Source organism: Helianthus annuus, chromosome 3 (genome assembly GCF_002127325.2).
Source record: "Helianthus annuus cultivar XRQ/B chromosome 3, HanXRQr2.0-SUNRISE, whole genome shotgun sequence".
In the NCBI taxonomy this organism is placed as follows: Eukaryota; Viridiplantae; Streptophyta; class Magnoliopsida; order Asterales; family Asteraceae; genus Helianthus; species Helianthus annuus.
Window position 1 is genome coordinate 97236396 of NC_035435.2, and position 26630 is coordinate 97263025.

The following is a 26630-nucleotide window of genomic DNA, read 5'->3' on the forward strand; positions in this document are numbered from 1 at the left end:
TACAGAGTATTTTTCAAATGTTTGTATGATGTCGTCGTATGTGGTAAAGTTGACCACATTGACCAGCCATCTTATTGAAACCAGGTCTAAACAGGTTCCGGACAGAATGGTCCGATTTTAAAAAATGGATATATTAGATCTAATCAGGTTAGGATGGGTTCAGGTCAGAACGGGCCGATTTCAGAAATGGTTATTGAATGAGTCTATCCTGTGAACCACTGTGGTAAATTTCAACCCATCCCTTTATTTTAGTCCAGGCTAACTTAGAAGAACCACAAAAAAAGCCATACAAAAAGTTAAGTCTCAGTAATAGAAACATAAAATATCAGGAGCATACAACTCAGGTTTGTTTCAGCTCTAGGATCAGATTCGATTCCATTAAAAGGGTGCTCTCACGCTACAAATGCTTTCATTCGGGACTTTTATCGAAAACTTGGTGATCAGAAAATAAACAAAAACAATGGCTTTTCATCTGCATCTCAGTGTTGCACTACCCAAAGTGGAATAAAAACACCCTACAATCTGCTTAAGATTAACATAAAAAAAATCCCAGTTTTCCATACGAACGAAACTGACGGTAGATTAACATTCAGACATAACAAAGATAAGCTAAAATCAACCTCCTCGCATATGAGCACCCAATTCACCGAACTGGTCATCAGCTTCAACAGTGTCCTCCAACAGGCGAACGGCATCAAGCTTCTGTTTCAAAACATCAATGGCGTTGATCACCAGCTGAGAAGCTTTGACTGCACCGGTTGATTCAACGGTGAAGATAAAACTGTCTTCTTTTGCATAGATTTCGATGAGCCCGGGTTTCCCCATAGCTTCCACTTTCTTCAGCACTTCATCGTCATACGTGTATGCCTCGGGATCCACCACTTCCACCTGAAGACATCACAACCAACACAAACAGACACACACTCATGATCATCAATTAAGTAATTCAATGTTTATGTATGTACAAGTTACAAAGGTTGGCAGAAAATGATGAAACCTGCTGAGTTTGAGGGTTTAAGGCGAAGACTTTTGTGGGGCTGCTTTCAACGACACTTGTTTTTTCTTCGAGTGATAATGTCTCCATCATTTCTTCGTTGATGTGAATCTCGGGCTCGTACATGAAAGTGACGGTTGCAGCAGGTGACCATTTTGCATGATCTTTACCAATACCTTTTCTGGCTATTGCTCTTAGCCTTAGTTCTTGGCCTTTGCGGAGTTTCACAATAGTGATGCCCCTGAACACGACGTAAAATCAACATTAACTTCTAACATGCTTACTCAAACCCGCAACAGACTCAAAACAAGTATATTTCTCAGTAATCAGCAGAGTTTACAAGTCAAAACTTAAGTATATTTCTCAAAACCTTTGTATAAGCAATGAAAATTAAATCAGATAACTTTAAAGTCAACAATATTTCTTATACACGCTAACAACAATTGCAAAGCATAGAAGGACCTAATGCAAGCAGCATTATTTGTATAATCATGATACTCTTACAATGGTCAGAATCATTAAATTCAGAATCGACCACTGAAGATTGGTCCGTTAGTATGTTTGCCCTAATGAGATAATTGAATGTAAAGTGAGTGATAACCCCAGACTAACATAATATGTTGACTTTTACCGGTTATTAAATGTTATTAATTTTGAAGAGATATTTATCGAATGAATGATCAGTGTAATGCAATACTATATGTCTATACATATACAACTGTTGAATTTTGCCTAGCTAATTCTAACTTAACAAAATAACCCATCATCAGGATGTCATCAGTAGGAGTAACACAGCTATCAGTATTAATGCATAGCAACAGCAGGATTATACATTAGCATCTAACAAGATTACCTTAGCATAAGTAAAAATTCTGAAACTTTGTCAATGAAAAGAGTTGCAAGTAGTTTAGCAATCACACGTACAAGAACAATATAGCACATTGAAAATAATAACGTTAAAAAGTGAAAGTGCACTAATTTTAACGTTATTTTACTAATTTCGTGAAAATAACGTCAAAAAGCGAGGGACGGTTAATCATGCATCATGTGGTGGCGTTGATAGCCGAAAGACAAGGGGGTACATGCGCTAATCGGCTTTTGTCCCAATTGCTGAGTGTTATGTGCCTCATGTCCAAGGCTTGATGCAAAACTGCTATCGAGCCGAGGGTCTCACTGGAAGCAGCCTCTATATTCCTACGGGGTAGAGGTAAGGTTGTCTACATCTTACCCTTTTCAGACCCTACCTTAGCTTTGCTATTGGTGGGATTTACTGAGTATGATGATGATGATGATGATGACGTACAAGAACAATATAGCACATTGAACAAGATTATAATATTTGATAACACTAAATGAAGACTGAACACAGGGCGACTCACTGATCTTGAGCAACAAAACTCACCTTGTACAAGCAATACTAAGCGAACCAGATAAGTTCACAAGCCCACAACATTTGTTATACAACTAACAGCAGTCACAAAGCATTAAAGAGCCTAATAGAAGCAGCATTACTTGTATAACCATAACACTCTCTCAATAGTCAAAATCAATTAATTCTCAGTCACAGCAGATAACAGGCAGCTCATTCACATCTTACTTTCATATAATTAAACTATTGGAGACCTCTCAATCAAGTCAAACAACTCTCAACAACCACAATCAAAATTTCACAACAATTGCACACTAAACCCTAACCATTCACAACAAAAGCCCTAATTCACAAAACAACTTCAAACAAACAACACAAACGATACAGAAACAGACCTTTGATCTTCAGGATTCTCAAAACCAGACCCAGGATCCGAAAAATCAACAGGCACAACCGTATGATCCGAGCTATACAAATCCTTACTCGTAACATCAAGCGTCTGATCATTAATACACTTAGCTCTCAAATGGAACTCCACAGAACAAAACTCACACTGTCCGTCACCGTCACAAGCATCGCAGTCACGTGAGAACCGCATGCTCATCGCACGCTCGCTCGTAAGCGGTATAAGACCGAGACGGTGAGCGATGAACTCGTCATTGAGAACGGACGAATTGACCTCAATTTCAACCAAATCTATGGCGATTGTGGGAACTTCTGCGATCATGACTCGCCGGAGTGCGTTCGCCATGCTTGCGTCGGTTTCTCGGAGCTCAAATTTCACGTAGTCGTCTTTGAGCTCGCGGATTTTGACCTTCGGGAACCTCTGGTATGATGCTCCGTCCATTGTTGGTTCTTCTGTGTGTGTGTGTTCCTCTCTCTAGGGTTTGTTTCTCACTCTAGGGTTTTGAAAACCCTGATACAGAAAAAGGTTGAAGAAGAATTGGGTATTTTGGACATGTATCACGGGCATGAACCTTTTTTAAACAATTTGTTGACTTATTAGATTTTTAAAATAAAATGTTCTGTTTACGAGCAGAGTCGAACCAAGCGGACATTTCTTCGTGTTTGTCTCGTTTACATATCGAACCGAGCGGAGCGACTCATTTAAAACCGAGCCTCAAATTAAGCGAGCATTTTTCGAGCAATAAATATTCCGAGCGAGCGTCGAGCGAAGTTCGAGCGATTTGAACAACCGTGTCGCCCAATTTAAATTTGCTGAGATAGATGGTGACAGTGTTTAGTCTCAAGTTTTTTATGTCTTTAAAAACATACACATCTCGTGACATAATATTTTTTTTATGAATTACAATGTTGTGGCCGACGAGCCCATGATCATATTGCACGAACAAATACGTTGAGAACAGGAGACGATCGACTTAGGGTAACATGATGAAACATTGAGGCGATGAGCAGCCTTTCGTTTATCGGTTTAGGGTTTAACTTTTAGATTTGATACTCATTTTTTTATTGGCGTGGTTGAGCTAATATGTATAGATATAGTTGTAAATTTGTATATAGCGGACCAAAATCTAATAGAGTGGTATATATAAAACTATAAATTTAATTTATATTCAAGTATATATGTATGTAATGTGTGTATATATAGGTGTGTGTGTATATATATGTGTAATTTATATTTGTCTATATATATATATGTGTGTGTGTGTGTGTGTATACGTGTTTATATATGTATCTGTATGTGTAGATGTATACGTATATATATATATATATATATACTAATTAAAAATAATAATTCGAGCCGAAACGAGCCGAGCGGACCTTTGCTCATGCTTGACTCATTTGCAAACCGAACCGAGTAGAGCGGCTCGTTTACAACCGAGCGTCAAATCGAACGAGCATTTTCTGAGCAATTTCCGAAGAGCGTCGAGCAATTTGAACAACCCTAGTCATAAGCTCCAAAAATGATGTTTAGCAATGAGGGTGTATCTGAGGGGAAAAAGCTCATAAGGGCATGTTTGGCTAAGATTTTCCACCCCAACTTATAACTTATTGACTTTTACAAAAATCTAATAAGGAGATTTAGGGGGTGTTTGGCTTAGCTTTTTGAAACAACTTATTGATTTATTGACTTTTTCAAGCTAATAAATTAAAGAGTAAACTGCAATTTTACCCCCTGAGGTTAGGGTTCATTGGCATGTCTACCCCCCCTAAGGAAATAATTGCAATTTTACCCCCTACTGTTCAGTGTTATGTCGCAACCTTACCCCCTGTTAACAGTCAACGGTAGTTTGACCCTTATAGGTGAGGGTATTTTGGTAATCTTATCCAATATTTATTATTATTATTATTATTATTATTATTATTGTTGTTGTTGTTGTTGTTTTTGTTATTGTTATTATATATAACACTTTCTCTCTCTATACCACACACAGACACACTCTCTCTCTACAGCTCTCTCTCTCTCTCTCTCTCTCTGCCACACTCTCCCTCTCTCTCACAAACATTCAGTCACCACCACCGCCCACCACCATCAACCGACCACCACCTCTACCACCATCAACACCTCCACCAAAACCTGACCTGACCACCACCTCACCAAACTGAACCCCCAGCCCGGAAACCCCTAACCACCATCGAAACACCTACCACCACCAAGAACATCCACCATCAATCCAGGCCATCTCCGCCGTTGATGGCGGCTCATCTCCGGACCCTCCTCCGCCGCCGCCACTTCTCCTCACCACCACCGTCTCCGGCACCACTGTTGCAATCAATCCACCCCCAAAAAACCCTTCTTTTCTTCCAGACCCACTTCACTATTTTTCCCCAAATTCTTTTCTTCACAAACCCACATCCAAATCCGACTTCTCTGCCATCATTGTCGCTGCGCCTGACGACGACGGACAGTGATGGTAGTTCGGTTTGGGTTTATGAGTCGGGTTTGGTTCTTATGGTTGGATCTTGCTCATGGGTGTTCTTGTTTTATGAAGATGATGTATTGTGAGATGGAAGTTTGATTATGAAAATTTTCATGTTCATGGGTGTTTTATGAAGATTGATTATGAATCTGGGTTTTTTGGAGATTAATTATGAACAAGTCAAAGGGGATTTGTTTTGTATGAAGATTGATTATGAATCTGTGTTCATGTTCATATGCAGATCTGGGTTATTAGATGATGTAGAAGTTAAAGTGGTGGCTAGGGTTTATGTGCTTCTTTCTTGTAGCAATAATCACTGCGTTTGTGTGCTTCTTTCTTGTAGCAATAATCAAATTATTAGAATCTCATTTTGGGGTTTATTTTGAGCACGCAAGATTGCAAGAATCTGGGATTTGATATTACGCCATTGATGGGGATGTTTTTAATATGAAGAATGAACAGTGGTGGGATGATGGTGGCGATGGTCAGAAGAGGAGAAGGAGGTGGTGGTGGTGATGAACTGATGATGATGATGATGAACCTGATGATGATGATGATGAACTTGTTTCGTTGATTTTGTGATTTGTGTTGTGGATCTGGATTTGTTGTTGTTGTTAGGGCACTTAGGGTTTGATGATTTGTGTAAATTTGATGTTGAATGAATTATGAGAGTAATTGTTTGTAGGTGATTTGTGGATCTAGAACACCCAGAATGAATGAACTGATGATGATGATGATGAAGAAGAATGAACTGATGATGATGATGATAAACTTGATTCTTAATTTTTTATATAATTTTAATAAGACAGGGGCAAAAACGACTTTTCACACATTATAACAGTCAAAACAAATGTTGACTTAACAGAATCTGTTAACAGGGGGTAAGGTTGCAACATAACACTGAACAGTGGGGGGTAAAATTGCAATTATTTCCTTAGGGGGTAGACATGCCAATGACCCCTAACCTCAGGGGGGTAAAATTGCAGTTTACTCTAAATTAAAATAATGTTTGGACAAGTGAAAATTACATTTTGAAACAACTTTTTGTATAAGGTGGAAAAGTCATTTTGAAAAGTTAGGAAAGGCTTTTCAAAATGATTTTTCCACCTTATACAAAAAGTTAGTTTCAAAAAGTCTTTTTCATTTGTTCAAACATTATTTTGACTTATTTACTTGAAAAAATCAATAAATCAATAAGTTGTTTCAAAAAGCTAAGCTAAACACCCCCGTAATATATGAGGTTTAGGAAGGGAAATATGTAATTAAATTTAGAGATTGGTGAAATATGTAATAAGGCTTCTTTAGAAAGGAGAAATATGTAAAAATTAATAATAATAATAATAATAATAATAATAATAATAATAATAATAAGGCATGTATGAAGTTATTTATTAGAAGTTAGATAAGTGATATTTATATATTATTATTAAAATAAATAAAAATGAAGTTAAAGGAGAAAATATTATGTGACATTATTTGTAGTCTTTTATTAGAATTAGATTAGAAGTTTTTTTTTTTATTAGAATTAGATTAGAAAACTATTGTGAAATTGGAGTTTTTTCCTAAAATGGTGGTGGTAGAAAAAATATTTACCAAAATGGGTGATTTGAAAAATATTTACCAAAATAGGTGTTTTCTTTTAAGTTTTTTTCCCACAATGGTGGTGGTGGAAAAAATAATTATCAACATACGCTATATAAAAATTATTTACCAAGATGAGTATTTTTATTTATTTCTTTATTTTAAACTAATATATTGCATTTTTTTGCTTTTATTTTTATTCAATATCATTTTTTTACCAAACAACTCATTATACGGTTTATTTTATTTTTTAACTAACTTATTTTAATTCTTTCATTTTTTTAATGTTTTTCTTTTATTTTCCCTTTATATTTATGTAAGATAAATAATTTTAATATAAAGTTTGCTCATGTAATTTAAGGATTATAAACGAACGCGAAGATAATGGTAATAGTTACTTCTATCAACTATGAACATCAACTTATTGGACAAAAAAAAATTAATAAAACTAGATTAATCTGTAATGAATAATACTTTAAACTTATAAGCATAAAAATCAATTGTAAATCCTCTCTTTTTTTAACTAAATTTTCACTTTTATACTTTTTTTTCTTCAATCAACTCATTATTTTTATATATATAGCTAACTTATTATATTTTTTTTATAAGTTTAAAGTATTACTCATTACAAATTAATCTAGTTTTATTAATTTTTTTGTCCAATAAGTTTATATTCATGCTTGATAGAAGTAAATATTACCATTATCTTCGTGTTCGTTTATAATCCTGAAATTACATGAGCAAACTTTATATTAAAATTATTTATCTTACATAAATATAAAGGGAAAATAAAAGAAAAACATTAAAAAACAAAAATGAAAGAAGTAAATTAAGTTATTTAAAAAATAAGATAAGCCGTATAATGAGTTGTGTGGTAAAAAAATGTGATATTGAATCAAAAATAAAAGCAAAAAATGCAATATATTAGTTTAAAATAAAGAAATAAATAAAAAACACTCATCTTGGTAAATAATTTTTTAAATAACCTATTTTGGTAATTATTTTTTTCACCACCACCACCATTATGGGAAAAAACTTAAAACAAAACACTTATTTTGATAAATATTTTCCAAATCACCCATTTTAGTAAATATTTTTTCCACCACCACCCTTTTAGGAAAAAAACTCCTAAAATTGCAAATAAATTGACTTTTAAAAAACTACAGACAGGGTGACGACATATTGAATGCACGTGGGGTTAAGAAAATTACAATTTCTGGTATGACTTGACTTGACTGAACAATATTTATGGAATTGTAGAAACTTTTTTTTTTTTTTTTTGTTAAGTTTTAATTTTACTTTCTTAGCTATATGAAATATAAGACTATATTTACGTGTGTAATAATTCAAACCGCTTCTAAGTTATTCGAGATTAGCTCGCTAATTTGAATTTAGTCATAAATGGGTTTGAGCCTTAAAATAAGTTTGTTTAAAAAATAATCTCGAGCATAAGCTTCACTTATCAAGCTTGAATTGACTCGTGAGCCTATTAATTATTTATATAGTTTCTGTTAATATATATATCTACATAGTAGTTATTATTATATTATATAATAGTTATGATAAAAACTAAATAATAATTCAATATTTTGTTATATATAAAACTAATAAATAATATACATATATAAAATGTATATAAGTTATTTAATTAATAATAAACAAGAAGAACCTGAGCCGGCTTGAGCTTTAAACTACTCACGAGTTGAGATTGAGATTTAGATAAAAAAAACTCGAGCTCTCGTAAGTTAAACAAGCCGAGCTCAAGCCTAGTCGAGCAGTGGCGGAGCTTGACCAAAAATTCCAAGGGGGCGGAAAGTCATGGGACCCAATTTATATATTGTATAAATATTTAGGCAAAATAATCGGGGGGACAATCCTATATATTTTTAAAATTTTCGGACGAAAAATAGAAAATTTTACATTTTTAACCGAAACATTCGGGGAGCGGATACACCCCACTTTACACTAAGCTCCGCCTTTGTAGTCGAGCTCGGAGTCAGCTCGCTCATTTACCATGAAAATTTACTAATTTTTAACCATTCTTCTTGGGTGCTTGGGTACCAACGGTTGGGGGTACGGGAAAACGTGCGCCACAAAAGACTTTTGTGGCCGAAATTTCCATGCAAATAAAAAGGAGATGGACCACCAAGCTTTATGAAATCGGAATTATATTTTTAACCATTAACTTCTTTTCAATGTTTAATTCATACGAAAATAATTAATTATTGGGCTGGATTGTAACAGATTTCTGTCATTTCAAGTTTATGACACAATGAACTGTATAATGTCTTTTTCATAAAAAGTTTGATCCAATGAACTGTATAAGATCTTTTAATAAGCAGTTTGGGTTGGTTAAAACAAAGGTTGAAGGTGGTATAGTCTCAAATGTTACGCCAATTTGCACAATGCTAAGCATAGGTTGTGTGCAAAGAGTCATATCCCCAAAGCAGATGTATCACACTTAAGCCATCCTTAGTAGAATGGCGCATGCCTAAGTAGCGCAAGCCCGTGCATGCCAGCAAGGCATAGTACATATAGTACGAACGTCGGAACATGTGGCCAAAAGGCGCGTGACAGGCTGTGTCTAACAATGACTCTCAATGGATGATCGTGCAGGAGACAAGAAATACACAAGGATACTAACATGTCACCAATCATCGTGCGCCGACCACTGCTCCATGATCTCCATTTAAACACTGATGACAGACCCGACAACAAGGACAAATGCCAGGCCACGTGGATCCATTCAACGTGCGCCACATTCTCTTTAGCATGCAAACACTAATGGTCGTGTTTATAGAGACAAACACAATATTCCTTGATGTTGGTGTCAGGCCCAAGGCCCATCAGTCCACCTCCTTTATTATCTCGACTATAAATAGTGGACTTGGTCTCTAGATTTAAGCATCGCTCTCTTACTCTCTCACTTAATACACACACTTATTATCCTCAAACAAGTTCTTATTCTCAAGCCGGAGGGTGGTTACAAGAAGAAACCCCCCCCCCCCAATCCTCCTCTTTGTAACGAGCTTCACGGTATTGTGTTGTTTTGCAGGATCTTGTAGTAATCAAATAAGGAAGAAAGATTAACCTTTATTTGGACGGGACTAATCCCAAAAGTTAACCTAGAGATTAATTTGATGTTTCTTCAAAGGTATTGACTTGTTAACCTAGCAAAACTCAAACTAAGGATATATATTGAATTTATAGTGTAACTTGCATACAACTTAAATGTAACCCGTCTATCCCTTTACATAATGGATTCGACGGTTGTATTTGATTACATGGTTTCAATTTGATAGTGTAGGAACCGTTCGCGTAATTAAATAAAAATAAAACAAATTTTATTATTTTGATTACAATACAGAAATAAGAAAGCTAAAATTACTAGTACAATTACAACTGAAATAAACCAAAATACAAGAAAGGAGTAGAAGCAGAGAGGCTGAGTCACGTGTATACACGCTTCCCTTAAAACAAATTTCGAGTCTCCCAGGAGTACTCGTTTTGTTTCCCAGGGTACAACAGCCGAATCAGCGTACTGCCGGTGCTGGCCTACAACCCGAAGGCTACCTTGAAGAGAGCAAGTAGAAGATCTAAAAGCTGTGGCGAGAAAGTATGTGATGTTGTTGTGTTGCCGGTGTATTCCGCAGCTGGGTATGGAGCTGTATTTATACAGCTCCTAAGTCGAAACAGTCAAAAGGAATTAAGGAGAGGTTTAAATTGCATTAAACGTCTTCAATGCAATTTAATACGTCATTTAATTCGCTGTTAAAACCGTTTGACTCGTCAGTTTCGAATGCAGAACTGAAACTGCTTCGTCATTTAATGCTGGAAGCTTCTGCGCGCGCAGGTCTGCACGCTCATGCGCACTGCGTCCTTTTGGTTCACTGCCATGCGCGCGTGCGCCACACTAGCTCAGGTCCATGCGCGCGTGCGCCACGTCACGTGTGATCCTATACGAGCACGTCACACAGTCGCGCCGTATTGGCTCACTCTGGTGCGCCGCGCACGTCACATCAGGGCCATGCTCCATGCGCACAACCGCGCGCCTTCATGCCACATGCACTCGCGTGCGGACTGCCACGTCACGCGCCTGAACCCGCACGCCACTTCAAAGCGCCACATTGCGCCTCATCGCCCACGCCACGCGCGCGCGCGTGTGCGAGTGCGAGTTAGGGTGACCCGCACACTTCGCGAGTACACTTAATGTGTGCTTCCATGAAACAATAAGGATGGAGAGTTCCCACTTAAATACCCATTTAAGTTCCATATCTCCTCTTATGTGGGACAAGGTGCTACTCTCTCTTTTGTTTCACCATTCAATGTTTCAAACACCCAACTTTGAGCATCGATATCTCATTCATCTTAGCTCCGTTTTGGACGTGGTTTAGTTCGTTGCGAAGCTCTTTCAACATAGAACATAAACCCACAAATAAATATATAAAACCCGCTCATTTTATTATATTTATTTCTAGTCCAAAATAGAAAAAAATCATTTTCCTATATTTATGAAATGTTATTTTCACCAATTTTTCCAACATATAGTGTTATGGTTAAGTTTCTCGACGCAAATAGTTAAACAAGTTATGCTTGTCTTGTCTTGAACATTCCTACAAGAACGAAGAACCTATCAACCAGTCTGTTCATAATCTATATATATTCTAAAGTTTAGTTATATGTTCTATTTTAAAACCAAAATTTATGGTTGTTTTAAATGCACCAACCTATAAAAATCCTATTAATTGCATTTAATTTACTTAATAATCTATATCTATCTATATCTATATATACTTAAAAATATAAGTTTAGTTATATGTTCTATTTTAAAACCAAAATTTATGGTTGTTTTAAATGCACCAACCTAGAAAAATCCTATTAATTGCATTTAATTTACTTAATAATCTATATCTATCTATATCTATATTCTATATATACTTAAAAATTTAGTTAATACATTTGTGTCTTTCAAGTAAGTTATAATGCTTATGGTACAACACTTAATTAGGTAGGTAGTAAAAAGGGCAAAATTGTATTTTTGCATTAATATTAAAATGAATAAAATTTATAAAGAAATTCATTAATTTAGGCATTTAAAGTAACTGAATTTGAGGGTAAAATTGACAAACCCTCCTCCTGCATTAATTTTCGAAAGCCTTTCATCTTCGTCTTCAATCAAGTCAAAACGTATCACAGATTTAATTTCATCCGATTCATCTACTCTAATAGCCCTAAATTGATTCAATGTCCCTGTGATGCAGGTAAATGAATTGCCATCTTCATATTCCTCTAATTCAAGCTTTCGAACCCTAGCCACTGCTTCAATGACGCCAGGTACTTTTACTCTTCATTTGTTCGATTATCCTATAGTTAAAGTTTTGAATTCACTAACCAGTATTTCAGTTTTGTTGATATGATTTTGAGACCATCTCACGGAAGGTGAGTAAACCCAAATAAAAATTTCGATCAGTGATTATCTTCGTTTCATTTTGATTTCTTTAGATACGAACTAATAACTTTTTCAACACAACTACCTCAATCATGATGCAGATTTTGATAGGGCTTGGAATCGATATCAAATTGTGATGGCAAGTGCACTAGATGCTGTTGGAGAATGGGGGTGACGGGAGATACACGAAGATAACACTCAAGCAACTATACCCAGCCTAGGGCAATTGAAGCCTATCAGGTTCCACATTTGTTGCTCTGTTCTACCATTCATCCCTGTAATTTTTTGATGTAATTTAGGTTCTTTTATTGTGATTTCATACAGGTTCGATTTTATTTTAGAATCTTTTCATCATCATCATCATCATCATCTGTATGTTTGTTTTGTTTCATTAGATCGTAAAAAAAAATACTTAAATCGTTCTTCCGGTCGGCTCCGCTCCACAATCGAGGAAACCTGAACCTTTGTTTGTTCAAGATAGATGTTCAAGTTCTGGTTCTTGCTGTTCTGATTAAAACAGGGAAGTGATATGCAAACCATGATCAGTATCAATTTCTTTTCACATAAATAGGTTGGGTAATGGGTCAAACGGGTAATTTATGGTGTGGATTGAGACGGGAATGGTTGACCCGAAACACTTTCTTATCCCAACATTTTAATCTTTTATGTAGATGATTAGCGTAAAATACAATTACAAAAAGTATTTAACTTCTATAATCATCTAATTTTTAAATTAAATAATTGAAGGTGCACGTTGGGAAACTTTTGACCCGTTTCCTATTTAATCTACCTCTTTTTTTAGTTGCAAGCGTTCATTCTGAGTATCCCGAGGCGTAAAATAATGGACGAGACACAAGAAACCTTGAGAGCATCCGCCTTCCCGAGTACCCACGTGAAGGTAGAACCGTAATAGTAAAACCCGTAATTGCTGGGATTTTTTTTTACTTTTTTATGAAGAATTTTGTTTGTATGTTCATTCTGCATGAAAAATGGTCAAAGAACCTTTATATTGCATCCATGTGTTATGGTCGAACCGTATGCTGACTCATGCTGGTAACAGAGGCTACATTTTACTGAAAACCCCCACTAGCAACTATGTTTTTGTATTCATATGTAACGGGTCAAATCGAATAATTTAAGATAAAAGAGAATTGGTTATTAAAAGTTAGCTGAAGTATAATTTAAAAGTGTTTACAGTCCTACATTGTTTATTTGTAAAAGGTAGCTTATTAATGTATTCATATTTGTTACGATGGGTACAAATCTTTGTCGGTCAACCTGACCCGGCCCGTTCCAACCAGTTCTAAAACAACACAATTGTGCTTTCCAATGACTGTTAAAGATTTCACGGGCTGTCAGAATTTGATGGGAAGAAGTGGAGCTGTCGCTAGAGGCTTTCTGACCACAATGCCCGTCGCCGAAAGCCATAAAAAGAAAAAGAAACTATCCACTTTAACTCAAGAAGTCAATCTTCATCATTTTATGGTATTCAAATTATTCAGGAGCCAATTTCTTATCATAACTTATTCTCAGTTCTTTTATAACTTATTATGCTTTTGTATTTGCAGATGGGCAACATCAAATACGTTTTGTGCCTAACAATGTTCCTGATCTGGTTCAAACCGAACCTGCTTTGAACTCTATTTGGGAAACCACACGCAATTCCCAGCACACAGCCGGTGTTTTTCATCAAGGTTTGTTTTCCTAATTACTCTACAGACAGTAGTTTTGATAAATTATCGTATAGTTAGTTAAAACCTTAAAACCGAGGGGTTTCAAGGCCACAAGGAATGGTTGGTACGAAGTTTTTCCATTTTTAGTATTTTTTATTCGGGATTGGCTAAACGTACCCTGTAGACGACGTGATGAAAAAGGCCACAAGCTTTTACTTCGCCTTAGGCCACCAAAATGGTTGAGCCGGCCCTGACCACCGCGGTGGCGGCCGCAGGCTTCACTATTCCCTTCAAGAACTCCCCCAGCCACTCCCAATCCATAGTTAAGTTTGGTTCAGTTATACCCGCACATAAATAAAAGGTTCTGTCTCACATGTCATTCTCACATATATAATGAGAGAAATGATAAGTTATAAGGAGCCGTGTATATCAATAAGTAAATAAATGCCAATCATTAAAGTATATTAGATAACTAAAAAAAGCCGATGGCGTCTTGGGTTACTGGTATCACGTGTTTTTATTCTTATTAAAGTGGTACGGGTTCAAGTCTAACAAAAAAGGCAATAGTGCCCGTCTTATTGAGTCATTTTAATTTTAAATTTCAATGTTCATATGATTTCAATGGTTTGGTTTCATATAGTTACTGCTATTGAAATTTCCAATAATTAATGTTCATGGAGTGATTATTCTCAGTGATCCATATGAGACTTTGGTCCCTACATATTTATACAACGTAATTTCTTTTTGTTTCTCTCACCAGCTTATTGGTTTTCTTATGCTTTATATGGGATTGGAATTCATGGGCTTTACATGAATGTTTTTTTAAAATCAATTATAAAAGTTGGCGTTTGCAGCTGTGTATTTTTCTGATAGATCTGAAGTCCAATGTCTGCATCGCTGGAAAAAGGTTCTTAATTCAGAACTTATTAAAGGTCCATAGACTCATGAGGTTTTCACCACATCCCCTCCTACTCTTTGACACGTTTGATCAAAACAGCTTTTATGGTCTCTTTTTATTTTTATTATTATTATTATTATTATTATTATTATTATTATTATTATTATTATTATTATTATTATTATTATTATTATTATTTGTCGTTGTAGGAGGATGAAAAAGTCCTTGAGCTGGTGAAAACATATGGATGGGCCCTCAAAATGGTCTCTCATAACACAGTCTCTTCTCAGTCGTATTGGTAAGCAGTGTCGTGAAAGGTACACGATTTGTGTATAAATCTAAAATCTTGCGAGATGTGGATTAACTATTAAAGGGATTAATAGTTTGTCTAGCAAACTTCTTCAATTGGAAAAAACAAACATTCTACATTAGTAATGCAATATGAGCGATCTAAATGTGTGATTATTTAGGAGTTGGAGAGCTTAAAGAAGGTGTTATGATAGAGCGAGTTAAACGGTTCTCCTACTCTATTAGTTATTTTATATATGTATTAACAAATAAAAATAAAGGAACTTTCTATCAAAAGGTTCACTAACGGTTTGTTGGATGTTTGATTTGTATATAGATATACTCACTATTATTGTTTATAGATGTACTCACGGTTTGTTGGATGTTTGGTTTGTTTACAACGGCTTTGATGTTTTAGCGATACATGTTAGGTTCAAGGCCAATGCACGAAGATGGCCTTCACATGTCCGGACATGTAAAACAAGTCGTTCTTGCAAGAACTTAAAACATATACGAAAGCTGTTGTTGGAGCCTTCTTTTTGTATGTGTGGATCTCTATTCAGACATTTGAATAACATGCACATGTGTTTTGGGATAGAAAAGAGTACAACTTTTGTAGTAGCTTTGATTATCCATATAAAAGAACTGGAAAATGGAACAATTATAGCATCAACTATATTAGTTTCTACATTTGAAAGGGGAAGTTTGACACGAAAAGTCGTAACTATTTTTCAAATTTAGGTTAGTGAAGAGTGTAGAATAAAACGATTGATGAACTAACATTAACAGAGAACGAGCAGAATGGTGTAAATTGACGACTCCAACGTAATGCTCTGGTACAAAGAAACATCATCTACAAAGAAACTTTTAACAACCTGAACCCAGCGGGTCCCCCGGAGTAAACGGTTCATAGGTTAAATTATATTCTTCCCCTGTACAGAAACTTTTAGGACAAGCTGGCGATAGATGTTTCAAGTCGGATCGTTATACTTACGCATGGAATACTCTGTTTACTAATATAATTAAATAACGCGCTGCTCGGGTTAGTAGTCATCTCGCAGGTTAGTTTGTCAAGCACTGTCAAACATCTTATCACGAACAAACAATAACTATTATGCATGTCGTGCATCGCACGGGCATTCTCCCTAGTTAAGTAAAAAACTAAGAAGCCATTTAGGGTACTTGCCTTAGGGCCTTTTCATATATAACGAAATAATTATAAAATTCAAAGCAATTAAAATATCAATGGTATTGAACTTGAGTAGGTGTGATGACAATTGAAATACCCACTAAAAAAAAAAAACCCCTCAATAGTCAATAGACATGATTTATTAACACGCAATTATGATATACACACCGCATCAATTGGAAACAAACCTAATATAATCAAATGATCTATCACACATAAAATTAAATATAAAATTATAACATTGACTTAAATCAACCTTTGATATGTTGTCTTTGAAATCGTCTTGGATTGGATTTCCTTTATCTCCTTCCTAGTTTCTTAACCATTGTTCTCTTTTACGTTTGGTTCCCCTTTTGTGTTAAATAGTTTTGATTGTTTTTCGCCATCAAGCTACTCTAGATAATAACGTAAAGTAGGTTTTCGCAAATAATTAGGAAGGAATTAGCATTGTTAGACTTTTCGCAGACGATTGCTTATGGTACATCTTGCAACCCTCTTAATCGATTTCTTTGAGATCTTTGCTATGAAGATACAATAGCAAGGCTCATTATAATAGCGAATCAAAATATTTTTAACAACCAGTGCCGAACAACCTGTGCCTTCACCTAAGACCCAAATTTTTAAAGGGCTTAAAAAGGTTTTTATAAGCTTTATATATATATATATATATATATATATATATATATATATATATATATATATATATATATATAGGTAGAGGATCCTGTAAAAAGTCCAACTTTTGTGAGAAGTGTGAGAAATAATTTGGGAATGACAAGTGTCCCTTATCTTAATTAATTCAAAAGGGTATATTAGTAATTGTCCATTCTTATCAATTAATTGATTTCCAAAGATAACTGCCAAATATATCAGGCGATATATTAGGGATGTGATTCGAATTCGATTTGTTCTATACATTTAATTGTTTACGGTAAGTTCTTGTTGTAGTGTTATATTCCCCAATCAATAGTGTTATATTATGTACAGGTATCTTTAATCTCCTTTTCATAGTGTTTTATCCCCATCAATAGTGTTTTATTCTGTATAGTGTCTTACAGTAAACAGATAGTGTTATATCTTTCTATAGTGTTTTATCATGTAATATACTGTTCCTTTTCATAGTGTTTTATCCTCATCAATAGTGTTTTATTCTGTATAGTGTCTTACAGTAAACAGATAATGTTATATCTTCCTATAGTGTTTTATCATGTAATATATATTTCCTTTTCATAGTGTTTTATCCCCCATCAACAGTGTTTTATTTATGTTTAATGTCTTACAGTAAACAGATAGTTTTATATCTTCCTATAGTGTTTTATCATGCAATATACTGTTCGTTATAGTGTTATAAAAAGTTGTTGTGAAGGAAATCAAAGAATTTATTTCAGTACGAGAAATTCGCTGATTTTTTAAGAGATTGATGGGGGTTTTGAAACAGTTACCATAAATTCGTTGATTTATAGGAGATTGATGGGGATTTTGAAACGGTTACCATATTTGAAACGTTGGAAAAGTCACTATTGCCCTTTAATTTTACACAAGGTCCTTCTAATTAAAACACAATTTACATTTTATACCTTATTGATCTCAACCATTAGATCAAATATCCAGTGGTTTAAAACACTTCTTACCCTTCTCACATTTTAGATACTTTCTACCATATCCCTACCCTATATATATATATATATATATATATATATACCATGAATAATCTGTGTCAAAAGAAAAATAAAATGAGGTTTGAGAAAGAAAAGGTTTACAACAAGAAATCTGTTAATCCACCACATTTTTATAATAACAACAGATATAACTGGTCGGGTGGATATCAGGGGGGTAAACCTTATCAGAAAAGAGATGTTCCAAACAAGAGGTTTGTCGAGAAGAAAAAGTTTGTGAACAGTTCGAACACACTTGCCGATGAAGAGAAAGAAATTTTTTCAAAATCGAACAAAGAGTTTTTTGAGAAGAGAACTTCACAGGCTCAGTCTGAAGGCACGAGTCGGGTAGTTGATACTCGAACTTGCTTTAGATGTGATCAGGTTGGTCACATTGCACGAAAGTGTACATTTGTGAAGCCTAAGACTGAAGCTGTGAAAGTTCAACAGAAAAAGGTTGATGTGAAGGGTAAAGCACCGATGATTGTTGAGAAAAGAGTTGTTGAGAAAAAGAATGTTAAACTTGACAATTTCAAAGTGAAAAATGAACCCGTAAAGAAGTCGGTAACTAAAAATGACACATTTTACAAACGGGTTGCATTAACTCAACAGGTGTGGAAACCTAAAATTGAATCAAAAGTTGAGAAGAAAGTTTCAACTTCTGAGGTGAAAAAGGCTGAAGAGTCAATTACGGTTGATTATGATGCAAATTTTCCACCTCTCAAGGCTGAAAATTTCAAAATTCAAATTGCAAGAGTCAAGGTTACACCTAAGGCTGATGAGGCCTGGGTGGACACCATGTTTGATTAAACAGTTTGAATTGCCGGAGCTTCCTGGATCGCGAAGCATGAATCGGCATCTTTCTTGAAGTTGTTTAAGTGATGATTTGTTATGTGCAAGATCTTCCAAAACTTGTATCCAGGTGGATCATGGATAGTGGAGCATTGAGACATATGACAGGGAAGACTGTGTTGCTGTATGATGTGAAAAACATTAACGATGGTTACGTGGGTTTTGCGGGTAATCAAGGAGGAAAGATCATAGGTGAAGGAACGTTATCGAATGGCATCGTAACATTTGAGAGGGTTAACTACATCGCTGAGCTGGAGAACAACCTGCTGAGTATCTCTCAGATCTGTGACAGGATGTATACTACTCATTTCACTGACAAAGAATGTTTGATCTTGAAACCGGGATTTGTGATACCTGAGGAATGGATCATCATGAGGGCACCAAGAGTCAATGATCTGTACGTGTTGGACATGAGCATCGCTACTACAACCACGGGTCAGGCTCATTGTTTTGTGTCAAGAGCAACGGAAAAAGAGTCAAGATTATGGCACCTAAAGATGGGGCATATTCACCTAAGGAAGATGAATCACTTGGTGCATAACGATTTGGTCACAGGAGTGCATGTCAAAGGTTTTCATCTGGAAGGGGAGTGCATAAGTTGTGTCAAAGGCAAACAGAAGAAAAAGTCACACCCTACAAAGCAAGTCAATTCAGTTTCAAGACCTTTGGAAAGACTTCACATGGATTTGTTTGGTCCGGTGAACGTCAAGAGTATAACAGGAGATTACTGCTGTTTGGTCGTGACTGATGATTATTCTAGATTTTCGTGGGTTTCATTCTTGAAATCAAAAGACGAAACGTAAGACAGCTTGATGGCGTTGTCTAAAAGAATTGAGAATCTGTACCAGAGGCCTATTTGTAAAATTCGAAGTGATAATGGTACTGAATTCAAAAACAGTAAGATGGAAGAATTTTGTGATGAACGAGGTATACTGCATGAGTTTAGTGCTCCGTACACTCCGCAGCAGAATGGAGTAGCAGAACGCAAAAACCGGACGCTAATCGAGACAGCCAGAACGATGCTCGCAGACTCTAAATTACCAATTAATTTCTGGGCTGAAGCTGTTTCTGCTGCATGCTATACTCTCAACAGGGTTCTTACTGTCAAGAAGTTCAACAAAACGTGTTTTGAGCTAATCAATAACCGCAAGCTGAATTTGAAGTATCTAGAACCGTTTGGGTCACCCTGTACGGTGATAGAGCCTAATGGAAAGTTTGGTCCGAAGAGCATAGAGGGTATCTTTGTTGGCTATTCAAGTCCTACACGACGTGTCTTCGTTCCAAGTGAAAAGCGGATTATTGAAGCTGCAAATGTTGAATGTCAAGGTTACACTATGCCGCCATAGAATCCTGGTGATTCATGGCGTTATCATTATGACAAACTTTGGGATTCGTTTGACATGAGAGAAGAATCAGAGTAAGAAGTAGATTTCTTTGATGAGCTGGATATTTTGCGAGAGTATGAGTCGCAGCTCAGGTTCCCAGCGGAGTATTCTGGAAGACCTCGGGAAACTTCAAATGACGATGAAGCAGGTCCTAGTAATGCTGGTGAACATGATGATGAAGTTGATCCTGGTAATCAGTCGGATGTGAATGATGATCAAGAAGCTGATAACATGCCAGTATTTGACCATGGTGATTCAGATCTTGAGGGGGAGCAGATCCAGTTGTCAAGTCAAACAAACCAAGTTGGTGAACAAGATGCAGAGTAGAATGTTACTAATCTGGAGGGAAATGTAGATGTTCCAAGCGAAGTGATGCCGCGAACTCTTTCTTATCATCCAGAGGAGTTGATCATAGGAGAATTGCAATCGGGCGTTCGCACGAGACGTCAAATTGACCAGGGCCTTACATGTTTTTATTCTACAGTAGCACCTTTACAAACTGAATTTTCATTAAGTTGTTTTATCTCGCAGATCGAACCGAGAACTTACAAAGAGGCGCTTACTGAAGACTCTTGGGTCATAGCGATGCAAGAAGAGTTATGTCAGTTTGAAAAGTTGGGAGTGTGGAAGTTAGTGGATTTGCCAGATGGTCAAAGGAAAATCAATACAAAATGGGTTTTCAAATGTAAGAGGGATGACAGAGGAGTGGTTGTAAGGAACAAAGCTCGACTCGTTGTTCAGGGCTTTAGTCAATAGGAGGGGATTGATTTTACCGAAGTCTATGCTCCTGTAGCTCGACTAGAGGCTATCAGAATTTTCCTAGCATTTGCGTCTTGGAAGAATTTCAAAGTATATCAGTTGGATGTAAAGTCAGCGTTTCTTTACGGGAAGGTCAAAGAGGAGGTTTATGTTGGTCAGCCGCCGGGCTTTACTGACCCAATCCACAAGAACAAAGTTTATCTGCTGGACAAAGCGTTGTATGGTCTACATCAGGCACCGAGAGCCTGGTACGAGACTTTGTCTCAACACCTACTCGCTAACCAGTTCATACGTGGAAAAGTGGATACCACTCTCTTCACTAAAGTCGTTGATGGTCATCTTCTGATAGTACAAATTTATGTGGACGATATAATTTTTGGGTCAACAAATGAGAAATTGTGCAAAGATTTCGAACAGGTGATGAAGCAGAAATTCGAAATGTCATCAATGGGGGAGATGAAGTTCTTTCTGGGTCTACAAGTTGAACAACTACCTGAGGGAATTTTCATTCATCAAACGAAGTACGTGCATGATATTCTAGAGAAATTTGGAATGTCAAGTTCTACTCCAGCTGCTACCCCACTTGCGACTAATCATGGGATTCACCCAGATCTCACCGGAGACAGGGCTGATGAAACGTTCTACCGTTCCATGATAGGTTCTTTGATGTATCTGACTGCTTCACGTCCTGATATCATGTACCCAACGTGCCTTGCAGCAAGATTTCAGTCTAACCCGAGAGCATCGCACATGATTATTGTCAAGAGGATATTGCGTTACCTGAAAGGTACTCCGTCATTGGGGTTATGGTATCCTAGGAAAGGCGATTTTACGCTCGAAGGGTATTCCGATTCGGATTTCGGATGCTGCAAAGTCAACGCGAAATCAACAACTGCAGGATGCCAGTTCTTTGGATCTAGATTGGTTACCTGGCAGTGTAAGAAACAAACATCTATGGCGCTATCTACATGTGAAGCGGAGTATGTTTCTGCTAGCAGTTGCTGCTCTCAGATCCTGTGGATACAGCAACAGATGCGCGACTACGGTTTGCAGTTTCTTAACACACCTCTATTTGTTGATAATGAGGCCGCGATTAATATAACTAAAAATCTAGTACATCACGCTAAAACTAAACATATAGAGATTCGTCATCACTTTATTCGCGACTGCTTCGAGAAAAAGTTGATACGAATTGAGAAAATCCACACTGACGAACAAAAAGCTGATTTGCATACCAAAGCTTTTGATAAAAATCGGTTTCAATATTTGTTAAAACTTAATGGTATGAAATTGCTTTCAGTGTCGGATGGAATTGTGAGCGTTGATGAGAATACTGTTGCGGATGAAGACGAGAGACAATCTGCAATGGTTTGTCGATTTTTTATGTGTTTTGGTATTTAGGGGGAGATAGTTGTACATAGTTTATTTTCAGAAAATACAAAAACAGTAAAAAATGAAAAATCCAAAAACATGATAAAATTGAAAAAGAGCTTGTGTATATAGGGAAAATGATAGTACATCGGCTAGACAATTACAGTATGCTAAAGATTTGAAAAGTTTAAATGAATTAAACAGTCGCACTATTGATGTGTCGATAGGTTTTCATACATTTAGTAGATTGATTCGGGATATAAACTTAAAATTTCAAACTTGTGAAATTTGTGGGGAACACTACTTGGATATATAGGTAACCCCTGAAATCTCGTTTGAAAGGTCCCATATTCTGAGATACTAGGTCTTTATACTCAGTGATATCTGGGGTATTATTCCGGGACTTCTGCTGTATGGAAGTACTGACCTAGTCCCCGAATAATACTTTCTGCAAAATGCTTGAAACATAGCATCGCCCTCAGCAAGCTGATGAAACAATAAAATTGATAGTCGCTGCTGTTGTAATCAAAAAGATCCTCTAAAGGGGACACACCAAAAGTCGAGCCGTCATCTCTCTGTTGAACGGAAGTTCTGACCTGAGCTCTCACGGTTTCGCACCTAACCCCTTACAGATATCATCTGTGGTATACTCACCTGTAAGACTGAGAATCTGGGATTCTGGATACGGGAGTATATTCAAGAGGTGGGACACATGAATTGAACTAAGTTCTTAAGACACTTAAACTGTATCCTGAATAGATTGAAGTTTGTGTGAGAACTTAAGATGGATCAGTATATCAACAATCGAGGTGAATTGTTTAAGTCAGAGTATGTAATGTAGCTTAACGGTACTTGTAATTTATCTGTAAAGCTGATATGATTCCCTGACACGCTCGCCAAAAATGAATTTGTAAATAGTTTACTTTCTGCATTTTAAGTTTTTCTGTTATTTCATTTCTTAGTATAGAACACATTAAAAATCCAAAAAAAATTTATTGCTGCTTTATTTTAGACAAACCAGAGTGGAAAGTTGATTGTCGGATTCTAGAAAGATGAAGCAGATGTAGGAGATTCTGAGCTGAAGAATGAGGAGAGCTTATTTTGTTGGAAATTTGATTGTTTTCTAAGTCACAAACAAGTTCATTAACTTGATACTTGTTATTTTCAGAAAAAGTTTGAAAATGATTTTACTAAATCAGTTTGATTCGTCAAAAGATCAACCAGGGTCATTAAGTTGAACTTGGTAGATTAATCAAGTGTTTAGGGTCATTAACTTGAACTTGAAGAGTTAAGTGGATTTCTAAAACTGATTGAATATGTGTTTATTGTTAGAAAAGATAGATCGTAATGTTATTGGTTGAGTAACAGGTTTGGAGACTTCATTATTCCCAACGGAGGCAAATTGTCAAAGCTTGAACCAAATACCTCAGATCCCAGCATACTGAGAGGGGGAGTCTGTGAAAGGGGGAGTCTGGATCAACAGCTAAAGGGAAGTCTGAAGTTAGAGCTAGGTGTTAATCCTGGAACCTGTGAAGAATGCTTATGAGGAGAAGACAGAGTTAGAGAAAAGACCAAGACCGAAGACTCAGGAGCTGAAGACTACTGAAGACTACGTCAACATCCAAGGGGGAGTCTGTTGATGCATGGAATGTCTGTTGACTACGTCTACATGAAGTCTTAGGTCAAGATAGGTCAACAGAGGGTCTAGATCGTCAAAATATGTATTAGAAGAAGTAGGTTCGCTTTTATGTACAGTTTGTATGTAGGTCCGCTCGTAGGGTTTGATAGGTTCGCTTATGGTGCAAAGTTGTAGGTCCGCTTATATGTCAGTCATATAAGCGAACCATCCTAGTCTATATATAGGGAGTCATTGGAGCCGATCTTAGTAGTCGTGTATGTGCTTTTGGAACGGAACTCTGTCAAAATTGTCTCAGAAAGCAATAAAAAGCAGTGGAATTGATAGGACAAGCCGTGTAACTTCATATATACTGATTCCGCCTTTATATACGAAGATGAACTACCTTGACTGACTTTTAGGGTCAAACAACGGTCCAACAATATATATATATATATATATATATATATATATATATAGGGTAGGGTTCATGCGAGAACCACTCTTATTGCGAGAACCGCGAGAACCAATGTGAACAGGGGGCAATTTTGTAAATACCAAACAAATTTTAAAATATTGGACTTCAAGCACAAATTAAATTACATTTAATACAAACTTTCACGTCCACTATCTCTAACCTTTGATTAGATCCAGATCTCTCAACATTTCTCAACCTTCAACATGAATCTCTCAACAATACTCAACAGTTTGTCCCTGAATCTTTCAACAATACTCAACAGTTCATCGATTACATCATCGTCTCGAAGACATCATCACTTCACCGTCATCAGTTCACCATATTGAAGCATCTGGATTGAGATTTTATCTCAGATCCAAGATTTTACCAGCAGATAGTCATATAATCGAGGTTAGTTCCCAAAGTTCATCCAAAATTAGTCGTATAATATATATTAGGAACATAATAATCGATCGTACATTTTTCATCCATTCGTAATTTAGGCAACGTGATTATAAGCATTGTGGATTTTTAATCGATCGTACATTCTTCATCCATTCGTAATTAGGGCAACGTGATTATAAGCATTGTGGATTTTTAATCCGTTCGTAATTAGGGCAACATGATTAGAAGAATAGATGATTCAACGAGTGTGTCATAGTGAATTTGAGCAAATAAAATTAATAATATCATTCATGTGCATAGTGAATTTGAGCAGATTTGTTTAGGATACGTGTAGATGATTTTGTGTAATTAGAATATGCTGGTGTTGTTGTTTTAGGTAATGCACACGTGCATAGTGAACTTCGGCAGTTTTGTGTAAGATACATGATTTTGTGTAATTAGGTTATGATGGTGTTATTGTGATTTTGTGTAATTAGAATATGATGATGTTATTGTTTCATGTGATGCACATGTGCATACCGCACATGAGCAGTTTTGTTTAATATACGTGTTTATGATATTGTGTAATTAGATTCTGTTGATGTTGTTGTTTAAAGTGATACATATGTGCATATTGAATTTGAACACATAACATTGAACTTTACGTATGGATTGATTTTAAATATCATTATAAGAATATGTGATGCACATGTTCATATTGATTCACAAGTGCATAATGACAATGACATGTGATGCACATGTGCATATTGATGCACAAAGTGCATATAGATGCACAAATGCATATCGTTTACAATGATGAAAAAAGGTGTTTAATGCACATACTAATTGAAATTGCATTTTGGTTATATTATGTTTTAATTATTACTGTAGGTAAAAAAGTGGAAAAAACGAAGAAAATAACATTTTTGTTGAGATAGAATGACGAAGGGGCAACAAAACTGCCAGATGATAAGGAAGGTGAATACAAAAGTGTTAAACAAAAAGGCAAAAGAGGTTCGTTATTAGTCGATGATGCAGTTGGTAGTATATGCACATGGGCATCCAATTGTTACTTTCATATTGAACGATGTTGTTTGATGTCATGTGCAGTTATTGCAGGAGAAAGAAATACAAGGAATAGGACAAGTAAAAAGCACGATGTGATGGATGACAAGGGCGACGAGACGGTGGAAAACTTCCACCATTAATGAAAGAAATTTGCATAGAACATGTTATATTGGAAAAATATGGTGGTTTATATGTTAGTTATTTTTTTATTGATAATCTATATTTGTTTATTGGATGATGACAACTATACGATCGTTAATTCAGTAATTTGATATAATATGGTATAGTATATGTTGGAAATGCACATGTGCATAAGGTGAATTAGTATGCATAGTGGTGATATATGATGTGTTTCCGGATGATTATAATCAGTTTACAATGTTTTCAAATGTTATATGGTGGTTAGTATAGTATATGTTAGAAATACACAAGTGTTTATTATTGTGACATAAATGATTATGTTGCCAATGCACATGTGCATATTTATATATTATTATGCATAGTGGTAATGTATGATGGTGTTTGGTATAGGATATGTAGTTTACAATGTTGTATGGTGTATATGTTGGAAATGCACAGTTACCTATTGATGTGATATGATGAGTGATATAGTTTATGTTGGCATTGCACATGTGCATAATGTATACGTTGCAATGTATAATAGGTGGGTTGAAAATGGAGTACATGTAGTTAAAACATAATGGCATTAAAAACCGTGCATCGATAAGTTTAGATGGTATAGTTTCAATGTTGAAAATGCA

General features: G+C 35.9%; 1 protein-coding gene across 1 annotated transcript; it reads right to left on the reverse strand.

The window, feature by feature from the left end:
• Positions 1–345: 345 nt before the first annotated feature.
• Positions 346–3346, reverse strand: LOC110929230 (DNA-directed RNA polymerases II, IV and V subunit 3). Its single transcript, XM_022172367.2, has 3 exons — positions 2759–3346; positions 998–1235; positions 346–888 (listed from the first exon to the last, which is right to left on the reverse strand). The coding sequence occupies exons 1-3, from the start codon at positions 3208–3210 to the stop codon at positions 616–618; spliced, it is 963 nt and encodes a 320-aa protein (XP_022028059.1). The 5' UTR covers positions 3211–3346; the 3' UTR covers positions 346–615.
• Between the last annotated feature and the right edge of the window lie 23284 nt (positions 3347–26630).

What these genes read in the sequence shown, in the direction of transcription:
- LOC110929230 (XM_022172367.2), bottom strand. Translation starts at nt 3,210, where the DNA reads ATGGACGGAGCATCATACCAGAGGTTCCCGAAGGTCAAAATCCGCGAG. An exon ending in GAGAATCCTGAAGATCAAAG is followed by an intron (nt 1,236 to 2,758) that starts GTCTGTTTCTGT and finishes CGTCGTGTTCAG; the next exon opens with GGGCATCACTATTGTGAAAC. An exon ending in TAAACCCTCAAACTCAGCAG is followed by an intron (nt 889 to 997) that starts GTTTCATCATTT and finishes TGATGTCTTCAG; the next exon opens with GTGGAAGTGGTGGATCCCGA.